The 13,220-nt window shown below is 51.2% G+C and overlaps 1 protein-coding gene across 1 annotated transcript in view; it reads right to left on the bottom strand.

Annotated features, from left to right (window-relative positions):
- Nucleotides 1-244: 244 nt before the first annotated feature.
- Tspear (thrombospondin type laminin G domain and EAR repeats) overlaps nucleotides 245-13,220 on the bottom strand; it is a 163,046-nt gene continuing 150,070 nt past the window's right edge. The window contains exons 9-12 of the mRNA XM_038341480.1: nucleotides 12,813-13,042; nucleotides 5,181-5,368; nucleotides 3,171-3,272; nucleotides 245-398 (exon numbers count right to left, since the gene is read on the bottom strand). Of these exons, the coding sequence (XP_038197408.1) occupies nucleotides 245-398; nucleotides 3,171-3,272; nucleotides 5,181-5,368; nucleotides 12,813-13,042 (674 nt within the window). The remainder of the gene's footprint in view (nucleotides 399-3,170; nucleotides 3,273-5,180; nucleotides 5,369-12,812; nucleotides 13,043-13,220) is intronic.

Genomic DNA, 13,220 nt, shown 5'->3' with positions numbered 1-13,220 from the left:
TGGGCCTCAGCCTGAAGGATCCCAGGGTCACCTGAAATATGGCCATCAGTCACCAGGACTGTGGTTCTGGTACAGTCACCAGCTGAGGGAGGGGGAAAGAGCCAGCTCAGAGAGGGTGGAGAGATTAAGGCATCTTCACCTGCCCCAAGACCCAAGAGGGTTGGGTGGGTCCTGCCTTCTGCTCATGCCCAGCTGCTTGGAGGGGGCCAGGGAGTGGGAGGAGGCAGTGGGGTCCTGGGTAACTTCAGCCAGTCCTCAGCTTCAGGACCCTGGAGAGGGGCTCTTTGGCGCTGGAGTAGATGAGGTAAGAGCCAGCAGTGGTATTGAAGGCCTCCCAGTCCCGGCAGCCAAAGGTGGGGAGTTTGTGGACGGCCACGAAGCCCTCATAGCCTTGCCACCTGTGGGAGGAATAGTCAGCCTGGTCCCCTTGGCACCAGTGCAGGGGACATGCTTCCAGGGTCAAGTGAGGAACTGAGGCCCAGAATCTGCCCCATCCGAGATCCCAAACCTCCCTTACAATCTACCCAGGAGCCTGTTTGGGCACCCTAAGTATTTGGGGGTGTGCAGTCAGCAGTGCTGGCTGTTTGTGTCTCAAGCCTTAGAAACAGGCTCACTCAGGCACAGTGCTTTCTGCCGTCAGCCTTGACAACTACAGGCTTTGTTCTGCACTCTGAGGTCAGCAGATTCCTTTTAAAAAGGACATGTTTCCTGTAGGTGGCTTCATGACCATAGGACAGAGTCCCTGAGTGAACGACTCCTAGGTCAAAGGGCACCAGTGGCGCTCATGTTAATATTTTCCAAGATTATTCTGTTAATAGGTATTGATCCTTAAAACCAGCAGGCAAGGGCAGGCCATGCCACTCTGGGCTACCTCAACATGCCAGTGCTACACTCCACTGTATTCCACTGAATATTCTTGCCCATAGGGGTCACCCATTTTCCCAGGTTAGGAGTGTCGGCTGTTGATCTGCAGGGTTCCTACATGTGTGGAGCTCTCTGATTTTGAGGAGTCCAGTAACCTCCCAGCCTGCATTTTCCACATGTTTGAGGCGATACAAGGTCCCCTTTACTTTTCTTCTGTTATTTTCACTGTTGAAATGTTTTACATTTGGATTTTTAATCCATGTAAGATTAATTTTTCTGTGCATGGATATAAAGTAGTGATAGCTCTTCTCTGTTTGAGATAGGCAATTCTATGAGTTATTTTTTTATAAACAAAACCCCTTTCCATTGACTTGGAATTCAACAATTTATTGGCTTAGGTGAGCATGGATTTCTAGTTGTTCTGGGTTGTATTCTCTTCTATCTGCCTGCTGGAAAATATTTGTTTACTTATTTATTTATTTTGCAGTGTTGGGAATGGAATCAGACCTTGGACACGGGAGGCAAGTGCTCTATCCCTGAACCACACTTTGGCCCAATCACCTATCGATTTACCTTTGACAAAATCCACCCGAGTTTATTTACATGTTAGTAGGTCCCTCCTCCACTATTCCTCTCTGTGTGTGTGTGCATGCGTGTGCATGAGCACGTGTGTGTTGGTTTGTATGTACATATTGTGGAGGCCAGAGATAGACTTGGGTATCTTCCTCAGTCACCCCATCTGATTTTCTCAGGGTCTGTCATTGAACCAGACCTCATTGATCTGGCTGGGCTGGCTGGATGAAGAGCCCCATAGACCTGCTTATCTCTACCTCCCCAGTTCTGGGATTACACACATGGGGTGACCTATATGTGGGTGCTGGGAATCAAACTTGACTGACTGCGACATCTCCCAAGTATTCTCAATATTACTTTTTAAAAGTTTCTTGGATATTATTCTTCAACATACATTGCACTTTCTTCTTTTAAATTTGTTTCTTTTATTTTATGTGCATGAGTGTTTTGCTTGTGTATATACATGGTTATCACGCACATGCTTGGTGCCCACAGAGGCCAGAAGAAGGGGTTGTATCCCTAAGAATTGGAGTTATGAATGGTTGTGAGTCACCATGTGGGCAGTGAGAACTGAAATAGATCCTCTGGAAGAGCAATGATTGCTCTTAACCACTGAGCCATCTCTCCAGCTTCCTCTTTAACATACCTTTAAAAAATTACTCTATCACGTTCAAAAGACTACAAAAATGAGTCTGAAAGTCTAAGCAAAGCCATCCTAACTTTTCTCATGAACTACAGGTGACAGAAGCATTTCAGGACACCTGAAGAAGATGGTAAGCATGGGGGAGGGGCTTATAAAGAGGTCTGAGGCCCAGAAATGAATTTAACCCAATGACAGAAATCGACACGCTAGTATTTAAGCTGTTCTAGCCACAGGTGCAGAGAGAAGCTGCACCACATCCTTAAAGTTACAGACTTCAGGGTGTCATGGGCAAGTTTCATTTCCTTTGTAAATCAGAGTCTGAGCTGCAGTTGGAATCTAGGAGGATGAAGAAATTCTGAGTCGGCCTCAGCCGCTCAGCTCGGAACAAATCTCTCATTGGGCATCCTCACACCAGCGGATCTGCTGCAAGTGCTAGGAACCCCTAAGGAAATCAGGGACCAGGCAAGCCACTCAGTATGACCTTTAGATCAAAGCCAGGGGCAGAACTATTGACCACCACTGCTGCTGTGCAAGATAGTTCTGGAACTTTGAGCTAATTAGGCACCTAACTAAGCAATAGAGGCCTTGTCAGCTAAGGGTGCCACTACCTTCGTGGCAGAGACAGCCAGTAGCTAGAGTCACTGAGACTCCTCCCAAGAGAAGGCAAGACAATTTGGTCAGGTGATTAGATGCAAAAACTAATGAGATTCTGCCCATGGAAACAACACCCCACTCACGCTGAAACAATCGAAAAAAATAATAATAAAAACACTCTTAGAAAAAATGCAAGGAAATTGTCACAATGTAAGAGAAATTGAACCTCATAAATTCCCACTTAGCATGCCCATCTATGCATATTTAGCTGCCAGTCATTATCTGAGGGGTGTGGCCTAATGGGGTGCCCTCTAGCAGGTGCAACCTGGCATCAGATTCCTTGCCCTGGCCAGGCCTGGGAAAACACACCCACAGCCTGATGGTCTCTACTTGCTCTGAATCAGTGGTCACCTGTGAGGGTAGGGGAGACCCCCCAACCCCTTCTACTATGACCCCTAATGTGGGAGGACGAAAGTCGGCCATCAGAAGTCCTTACCTGTAAATAATACTGTTCACTGAGAAGGTGTTTCCATCAAAGGAGTTTGCGACCACCAGGAAGTGATCTTCTCCCACGGAGAAGAACTCCCAGTCCAGGGCACTGAGGAGACAGGAAGCCAGGTGAGGATACCAAGACCTTTGCAGAGCTGATGCTGGCCCCACGCTAGGCAGGCCTTGTCTCCCGAGTTACATCTCACCTTTTTGCTCCAACTGCTTCCTCTCTTTTATTTTTAAGATTTATTTTAAGTGTGTTAGGAAATATTTAACTATGGAAAGATGTGTTACATTGTTTCTGCTGCATTCATGAACAATGGAAAGATGTGTTACATTGTTTCTGCTGCATTCATAAACCATGTAAAATGTGTTACATTGTTTCTGCTGCACTCATGAACCATGCAAAGATGTGTTACATTGTTTCTGCTGCATTTGTTTAATTATGAGACAGTGTTGCTGTCTCACCTTGCCTGCCTAAGGCACCTGATTGGTCTAATAAAGAGCTGAATGGCCATAACTAGGCATCAGAGGGATAGGTGGGGCTGACAGGCAGAGAAAATAAATAGGAGGAGAAATCTAGGCTTGGAAGAATGAGAGAATGAGGGAGGAAGAGAGGGAGACACTGAGCCAGCCAACCACCAGCCAGCCAGACACAGAAGAAGCAGAAAAAGTAGGACAAACAGAAAGGAAAGGTTTAAAAGCCCCAAGGCAAATGTAGATGAAGAGAAACAGGTTAAGTTACAAGACCTAGAATCAAAACTAATAATAAGTCTCCGCGTCGTGATTAGTTGGTGCCCAAAAAAGAAGCTTGGTACATGTGTTTGCAATGCCCACAGAGGCCAGAAGAGGGCATCAGATCCCCTGGAGTTGGAGTTATGATGCTCCATGTGGGAACTGGAAATGAAATTCAAGTCCTCTGGAAGAGCAGCACTCTTAACCACGAGGCCTCTTCAGCTCCTCTACAATGGTCTCTAACCACAGATTCTCTTTATACTTGTTTTCTTCCAAATTCCCTTCTTAAAGGCCTAGTGGGTGCTTTATTCTAAGACTCATTCTCAGCAGACTCCCTTCAGGGTCCACCAGGCCCAGAAGCCACAAGCAGCTCGGGTGGGAGTGGATCTTGGGTTGAGCTGGGCACTGCTGTTATTTCTTTTTGTTCTTTGTTCCAGGAGTTCTTTTTATATTTTTAATTAAAAAATGAGATTTTTCAAAAGTAAAGATTGTGGGTGGGTACCTGTCAGTCAGAAGACTAGGCCTGAGTAGAGGGTTCGTCCTCCCTTCCTTACCTATCCTACTATGTCACTGGTTTCTGGAGCAACCCTGGCTGTGGCCTGTGTGCAGAGTGCAGCCTACGGCACGATCCCCCTTGCGCTTACAGCTGTGCATCCCATGAACACACAGTGCCTGTGTGCCCCGTGATGTCACAGACGCCAATCTCACCGTTTTACTTGACTATTGGCCTTAGAGTTTTTCTCTGAAGAGTCTAAGTTCGCTCAGTGTTCTACCTCTCAGGGTGAGGAGTGCCTGGCACTCAGGAGGGGCTGTAAATGTCCCCCAAAGCTCTTAAGAAACGAAGGACCCTGTGAGAGCTCCTGCTGCATTCTGGGTTGGCAACCACTCTAGGCCCAGCCAGTGTTTCTCAACCTTCCTAATGCTGCTACCTTTTAACACAGTTCCTCATGTTGTCATGACCCCCAACCATAAAACTATTTTCGTTGCAACTTCCTAACTGCAATTTTGCTGCTGTTATGAATTGTAATATAAAATTCTTACATACAGGATATCTAATATGTGACCCCCTAAAGGGGTCACGACCCAAAGGCTGAGAACCCTAGCCTGGAGCTCAGCCAGGTGGCTCTGCTCTGTGGACAGTGTGGCTGCAGCTGTATTTTACTTGGAGCTGGTGAATGTCCTCCTAGAGGCATCCTGGGAGGAAGTCGGGGATGGCCTGACAGGCCTCCTGGTGTTGCCCACCCACAGACTCGCTTCGCCCTTCCAACCTCCTGGTTGGTACCTGCAGGTGGGGATGTCCTGGAACTTGACGAAGTTCTGCGCTGTGACATTCAGCTCATAGATGACAGAGCTGAGGACATAGGAATCGTTCTGCGCCTGCATCTGCACGTCGTAGCTGTGACTGTTCGCCACTGCGAGGAAGATCCTCTCGCCAATGTGGAAGACTTCCCAGTCTGCAGCGCCGAAGGTCTGGAGCGAATGAAGAGCCATGCCGGAGGGTGAGGCCAGTGAGGGTGGCTCCAGCTGCCATGCCCCCAATGTCATCACCACTGTACCCAGTGACCCAGTGCCAGCTGTCTCACCAAGGCCACCTGGATGCCATCTTTTCACTAGAACTCAAAACAGAGTTCCTCTGCCTGCTTGCTCCAGAGGTCACTGGACCCCACAAAGCATGAGGTAGGGGGTGGGGATGGGGAATGGAGTTTTTGCCATAGACCCGAAGCTGTGCAGGTTCATTTGCATAGGGGCTATCAAAATTCATATAGGGGCTACAGCATGGGTTGCAGGGGTGGCACAGAGAAGGAGAGGGAGGCCCTGATCAAAGGGGAACATTCCCGGAAAAGCTGAAGTGATGGCAGACAGGGCCACAGTAGATATGTGACTGCCTAGGGGGACAGCAGGACAGGGGCCAGAGGGTGGGAAGGAATGTGCTAGCCCATGTGGGGGTCTATGCATGGTGGACAGTGCACTACCAGGTTCCAGGAAACCCAAGGCGCACCCAGGGCTCTGTAGTCTTAGCTTCTGCTCGCATCCATGCCTTATGCCCATACTGCACCAAGGGAGGGAGGAGCTCCTGGAATGGAAGGAGCTGCCGTGTGGGGGTAAGGGGTGAGCTCTGGAGGGTGGCAGATCCAGGAAGTGGAGCCTATGGCAGGAGGAGGAGCTAGGGCCAGGAGCCCCAGTCCACCTGAGGGTTCTGGCTGCCACTCTGGGGTCTCAGGGCAGCAACAGAAAGGCTGTCCGTGAGTGAGAAGGGCTGGGGGTGTGGAACTAAGGGAAACTGCCTGGAACTAAAAACAGAACTTAGATCCAGCAAAGCAAAGGCGAGAACCAAACTTCCATAGGTCAGCGGGACCAACAGATAATCGTTAGAACCTCAACTCCTCTCAGAGGGAGGAAACAGCATATACAGTGGCTACATGCAATCACCATGTCTACTATCCAAGAACGCGTGCCCCGTGGGGACATGGGTGAAATCTGCATTCGGGTAACAGCTGACACCTGCTGGACTGTTAGTTAGACAATGCCACTCATTCCACTTTTGTCTTGAGATAGCCCATTGGGCTCATTCTGCTTTTGTCTTGAGATAACCCATTGGGCTAGATTCTGTTGGTATCCTCATTGAAGGGTGGGGACTGGAGCCCAGGGCAGGATGTTCAAGCCACACAGCCAGGAGGAGCCCAAGCTCTCCAGCAGGCTACTTCTCTGAAGACACAGGCAGGCTACCCTGGGGCTCTCCCAGGTTGTCCTAGCTGGGACAGAGTGAGCCATGCTATGGTTTGTGCTTCAGACTGTCCAGTGGCATCTTCCTGGCTTTAGCTAATGCCCGGGGACCTCCTGCCTGAGGGACAGCTTGCACAGCTGGTGTGGGAAATGTCTTTGGAACTTCCAGGTGTGTGTGTTCACCTATGCAAGTGTACAAACACATGTGTGCGTATGGATATGGAGGCCAAAGGTCAGCCTTGGATATTATTACCCAAATTATTACCATTTGCTTATTTTTTTCTTTTTTTGAAAGAGGGTCTCTGTGTGGGACCTGGGGATCATTGATTCAGCTATCGGTGAGCCCCAGGGATCACTTGTCCCTGCCTCTCCACAACTTAGATTACAAGGACACGCCACTGCACACCTTTTATGGGGGTTCTAGGGACTGAAATGTCAGGTGAGCACTTTACCCACTAAGCCGTCTTCACTACCTTCCTTCGGTGGAGGTCAGTTAACTACTTGTCTGCACACTACCAAGCGCCCTGTTTTCTTGTTGTTCATGGCCTGGCTGAAGGCTTAGAGGAAAAAAAAAAAAACCCAGCTCTGAGAGGAACTTAACCATATTCTCTCCTATGGGCAGCAGAGGGCGCCAATACCCAATGAGCCCAGCCAGGTCATGGGCAAGCACTGACCAGGAATCCAGAGGAGGCTGCCCTATGGTTTGATCCAAAATGAGCTTGAGGAAGCTTAAGAGGCATGAAGTGAGAGTCATCTGAGGAATAAGACTGTAGAGGACAAGGGATCCAGGAGTCCTGCGGCCACAAAGTCCTGGCCAGGGGCCTTTTAGATCAGCATCCCTTCTCCTCACTTGGAATGTCTGTAAGCTGGCATCAGTCCAGGGCCACCCTACACAGAGATACTCAGGCCTGCAGGATTCAGACCGCCAGACCTCCACCCAAGCACAGCATGGCACAGGCATGTCCCCCGACTGTCATGGCATTGATTCTTGCAAGGAAGTGCTGAGAAAATCATCACTGTTGGCTACACTCCTGTTTACATACATGCAGACACACACATTCACAGGCATACTGGCACACTATCATGTGCACAGCATATGTGTATATGTGGATGCACAGGAACGTGTTTGTGCACATACACAGAAACATGTCTATAAGATGATTATGCATACCTGTGAGTGTGTGAATGTATGCGCACATATGCATAAACACGTGTGTATACCTGTGTATACATATCTCTTTCAGGTGGACACTCACCTGCCAACATGTGTGTGAACACATGCAGATATGTGTACAGGCAGGTGCCTGCAGGCACGCACATACATGCCCTTACAGTACACATCTTCCTCAGATCGCCAGGGCCTCCTTTCAGCTTTGAGCTGCTTGCTTTCTTCTTGCCTGTACTGATGGGGCCAGAGGGGATTTGCAGAGGGAGCCTGGTAGTGGCTGTCCTGTGCCACCCAGGGTGGCTGGAGACCCAGAGCAAGCTCTCCTGGGACTGGGTAAGAGGTGTCAACTTCCCCCTGGGGTCAGGCCAGGTGCTGAGCCTTGGTGAGCAGTCAAGTGTCCTCCTTGCCCCTCAGGAGCCCAGAGCAGGGGTGTAACAGCACATTAGAACCGTAAGGGGCTGCCCAGGACTTTGGGAGTACAGAAGAGTGGCAGATGTATAGGGGGAGCAGAAGGGGGTCAGGGGGGAAGAAGGGTGGAAAGTGTTTCAGAGTGGCAAAAATAGCAGGATACCCACAGGGCATGTGGGGTGCAGGGGGAAGAAGGAAGCTGCTCAGGAGGGGTGGGAGAGAGATAGAGAAAGCTTCTGAGCATGAAGAAGGTGAAAGCAAACAGACATCAGAAGCCTTGGAGCCCATAAGAACCAGGAAGGTGTGTGGGAGGTGAGCCTGGCATCAGGGGTATGTGAGGCTCACCCTGCTGGGCAGATGCTGGAACAAGGCTCCAGTCACCCCTTGGAGAGCCTGTTGTGTCCCTCAGGCATGAAAGACACAAGGCCTGCTGTGTGCCCTGACAGCTGGGACTCAGAGGCAGCTATCTATCCTCTCTGAGCCCAATCAGGACCAGGGTGCTGACTTAGCAAATGTGAGCACCGCCCTACCCCCCAAATTTCAGGTACTTGAGGAATGATATTCCCTTCTCCATATATCCCACGTAATAGTTGGGGCATAATTCTATAAAAATATTCATTTTTTATCTGAAATTTATGTTCTCCATTGTTCCTGGGTAATGTTAGGCATGGACCAGTGGAGACCTGCAGGGGCCCTGCTAACTCAAGCTCTGGCTCAAGCTCTGATCCCATAGCTGGTCAGTGGCTGCCTCACAGCTGGCTGGTCACTGACTGCATGGATTCCCAGGCCTCACTGCCAGAGTCCCCTCCCCGGGATGCCCACACCGCCCCCTCTGCAAGCCCCTCCCTCTCAGAGGTGAGAGATCAGCTATAGGCTACATCAGGCCCTGTGGCTTAGATTGCTCCTGTATTCCCAGAATATCAGGGAATGAAGAACCCCACTATCAAACCATGTTATAAAAGCCCACCTAACATTGGAACCCAGGTGATCAGTATCCTCTGGGATGGGAGACATTCCCTCTCTCTCTCTCTCTCTCTCTCTCTTTCTCTCTCTCTCTCTCTCAGAGGAATTCCCCCAGAGAGCTGCCTGCTGTCCAGACATTGGGTGTGTGCCGCTGGAGTACCTTGGCAGGATAATGGCACTTCCAGGAGCTGCTGCCAGGAGCACCTGGCATCCCACAGCTCCCATTAGGGTGGGCAGGCAGTCAGCCATCAGAGGATTAGTTGCTGAACAATAGAGACTCTGGGACTGGCTTTGATGGGGAAAGAATGAGCGTGCTTCTGTAGTCCAGGAGTGCCAGGAGAGGAGGGAAGGCCGATGCATGGCCCGGGCTTCCCTAGTTGCTTGGGGAAGACAGTCAATCAGAAATCCTGGAGGTACTGACCCCCTCACTCTGGGCATTCAGCTCAGGCAGGCACTTGAGGTTACAGGAAGATGCACTCCTGAGATCCCTGAGCACAACACATTCCCTGGACAACTCCTAGTGGCCCCCCACCTCTGTGCTCTTGTCTGACCATAGAGCTATCCCCCAAATCCAGGGTCTTCCCAATCTGCAATGGCCATAGCCGGTTTCTGTCTCAGTGAATGCAGAAGTCATAGGCATGTGGAGGTGCTTACAAAGCCCAGAGCGGCCTCTTCCACGGGCTGCCCAGGTACTGCCTACCCGAGAGGGATGCTTTCATGCCAGACTTACCTCACAGACAAGGAAACCAAGACAGGGAGGCATGCTTGGGGCCAGGCCTCGGGATGTCCATGATGGGGCATGCATTCATGCACAAACACATTCACACGCACATGCAAGTATCTGGGAGCCATGGTCCTGCCCTACAGGATTCACAGAGCATCCTATTGACATCGTGTCTGATGATGTCATTATCTGCTCCTGCTGACCGGGTAGCTGCTGCTGTTCTTGCCCTGGTCTCGCATACCTTATTGACACTCATGTCATGACACAGAACATGGAGGCTGCTAGGCCAAAGGTTTTAGCAAACTTAGAAGCAAAATCCCACCTGCGTGGCCACGCCAGCTCCGAGGTTTGTGTGACTGGCCCGTCTGCTTTCCACTTGCTGGTGGCAGTGTGATGTTTGTTTGTTTGTTTTGTTTTGTTTTTTAGAGCTGTATATTGAACCCAGGGCCTGTGTATGCTACTCTACTACTGGGATGTACCCTAGGCTAATCCCCAGAGCACACTTTGATTGCAAGGCCTACTTTAGAACCCTCCAGGCAAGCAAACGGAAAGCTAAGGTCCTGGCCTTGTTGTCTTCTGGGATTGGTGAGCTGGGACAAAGGACTGGAGATGCTAAGAATTGGCCTGACACTGTCACTTGTTGGTGCTCTGAGTGAATATTTGGAGACAGGGAGGGTCTCCCCCTTGTCCTCGGTACAAAATGGCAGTATAGGGGGCTGCAAGCTCTTGGGTGTGGTGGGTAGGGGGTGCGACTTCATGGAGAAGGAAATGTGTAGAGGAAACAACACATGCACAGGGGACCTCAAAGTGTTAAGGCGAGCCCGTGTGAGCATGTATGCATATGGACACACATGTGTAAGTGTGTTTGTGTGTGTGGGGTCTCTCCTGCCCTTTCTGATGCCCAGGCAGAAGATGGGAGGTGGTTTGTCACTTCTGTCTCCCGTGTCTCTGTGGGCCTTGCTGTTCTTGCTTCCCAACAGCCCAGGCTTCATGTCACACCCCATTTCCACTCCAATGGCTCCCCAGACAGTATCTCTGGCTTCATCCCTCACCAGTCCTGGACCCAAGGTTTCTTCCATGCTTAACCTTTGCCCTCCTCTAGCCCCAGGGAACCCGAGACTCAGCCCGTGTACCCTCTTCTGGTGTCTGCTTCGACTCCCACTAGGAGAATATGCCACCCAGTTTTATGGGTGTCTGTCAGCATCTCCTGCTAGGCCACTCCTGCTGTACTAGGAAGCTATTGACTCATGGCTGCTGTGGCTTGAATATGGCATGTCCCCACAAACTCACATGGAGGCTTCGAACCTGGGAAGATGAGGCCTGTCTGGACCATGAGCGAGGTGAGTGTCCTTGCTGTTGAGGACAGGTTAGTAGTCACGAGAGCATGCTGGTATGCAGTGTGGTGGCCCTCCTGCTGCGTCCCTGCCACCTGCACTCACTCCCTGCCACTTTCTGCTTTGAGTGGAGGCAGCATTTTGCTCTCACCAAAAGCAGGGTGGATGCACGCCCATGCTCTTGAGCGCCCCACCTCCAGACCAGAGCCAAACAAACTTTGTTTATAAATTACCCCAGCTCAGGTATTCTGCTGAAACAATAGCAAATGAACTAAGGGCCCAATCCCAGGAGCCTGTGCCTTTGCTCTAAGAGGAAGGCTCTGGGATTTCTGACGTGAGACTTGAGAGACCAGAAGGTGTGGCTAAGGAATGCACCCTTAAAGCATCCGCTGCCCGACCTCTCTAACTGCCCCTCACTCCCGCCCCAGCAGCCAGTCTCTGTTCACCCAGCCCTGGGCTCTAACTAAGATCCCTGATGCCTGAAGCCATCCTTTGAACCACAGGACTTACCCATGATACCCTAGGAGTGCCTGCCCTATGGATGGGAGTCCCTGCACTACAGACCCTTCCAGAAAGGCATGCCCTGCAGAGGTGGGTGTGTTCCCACAGCTTGCAGCTACATCCAGAGCCTGCAGCTTAGTTAGCTTCAAAGCTCATGTTCGTGACATTGCAGAATGCAAACGGTAAACGTATTAAGACTTCTCCAGGGCTGAAAGGATTTAAGCAAAAGAAGAGAGACTATTGGCAAAGCATGAAAGTGGACTTCTGTGGGTTCTGAGGAGTCAGGAAGACGTCGGGGGAAACTGCTTGTAAGCACCGCCTGCAGCTCGGGCAGGGCTGAGCCAGTCCACCCTATTGGTGTCTTCCCCCATGATATCCTGTGGCTTCAAGCTGCTTTTGCCTCTGTGCCCTCGGCTGTTCTGTTCCAGCTGTGCCCCTCCCTCCCCTCCTTCAGCAGAATCACTCCTGGCCTGCCCTGGGCTCAGGGTTTTGCTTTGATCCTGTGCTAACTGCAGAGTGGCTGCTGGCCTCTGGCTGTGCCTCTGCCCTCCACTAAGGTCACTGCTGGAAGCTCTGCTATTCTTGGCAAAGCTATGGCTATGCAGTGCAGCTCACATGAACAGACTGTGACATGAAACCGAAGTACTCAGCGATCTTGCCAGCAGGGGTGGTGGGACCAGCCAAGGGGCTTCAAAGTCAAAGGAGAATCAATACTATGTCTGGCCCCACCCAAACCCCTCTGCCCTGGTCAGAGCCAAGTTACTTTACTACACCAGACCTGGAGACCTGGAGACCCACAGACACTGATTGATCAGAGCAGGGGAATTGTGGCCTCTGGAGAGGACTGCTATGGGCACCCAGGGTACCCTCCTCAACAACCCAAACTCAACCCTCACCCAGGCTTTCCTCAGGGGCGCTGGAGGTCATGGATGCAGTAAGGACCCAAACCACCCGGGAAGATGTAGCATACAGAAGGGACAGGCACTTGGACACTGGTGTCAGGGCCACACTACATTGTTGTTCACAGAGCCCTGACCCTCGGTGGCCCCGCTTTGCAGATCGGGCATCCACTGGAGAACTCGGGCTTCTCACCAGGAATGACTGGAAAAGCTGGAAGGCGCCCACGAGCCAGATGTACAGGTGGGAGTGCACCTGGGTGGAGGTGCCATTGAAGGTGTTGGCCACCACCAGGAAGGAGTAGGGCCCCACGGTGAAGAACTCCCAGTCGTAGGCACCAGACGTGGCGATAGACTGATTGGCTTCAAAGAGCTGGCTGCTGGGGTTCCACCTGTAGATCACGCTGTCGATGTTGTGGTTGTCGCCTGGAAGCAAGGTCAGTGCTGGGGGAGGGGGGCTGCTCCCTAGAATTCACAGCTGCTTAACCCCTCCTCCCCCCGAGACAACCTCTACTGCCCAGCCAAGGGGCTTGCATGCCTGCTGTTCCCAGAAGAAAAAGCCTGCTGGTGGGTCCAGATGGCCCGAAGGCCAGCAGTGGCCTTC

Source organism: Arvicola amphibius, chromosome 9 (genome assembly GCF_903992535.2).
Source record: "Arvicola amphibius chromosome 9, mArvAmp1.2, whole genome shotgun sequence".
Taxonomy (NCBI): Eukaryota; Metazoa; Chordata; class Mammalia; order Rodentia; family Cricetidae; genus Arvicola; species Arvicola amphibius.
This window is presented reverse-complemented; position numbering and strand designations above follow the sequence as displayed.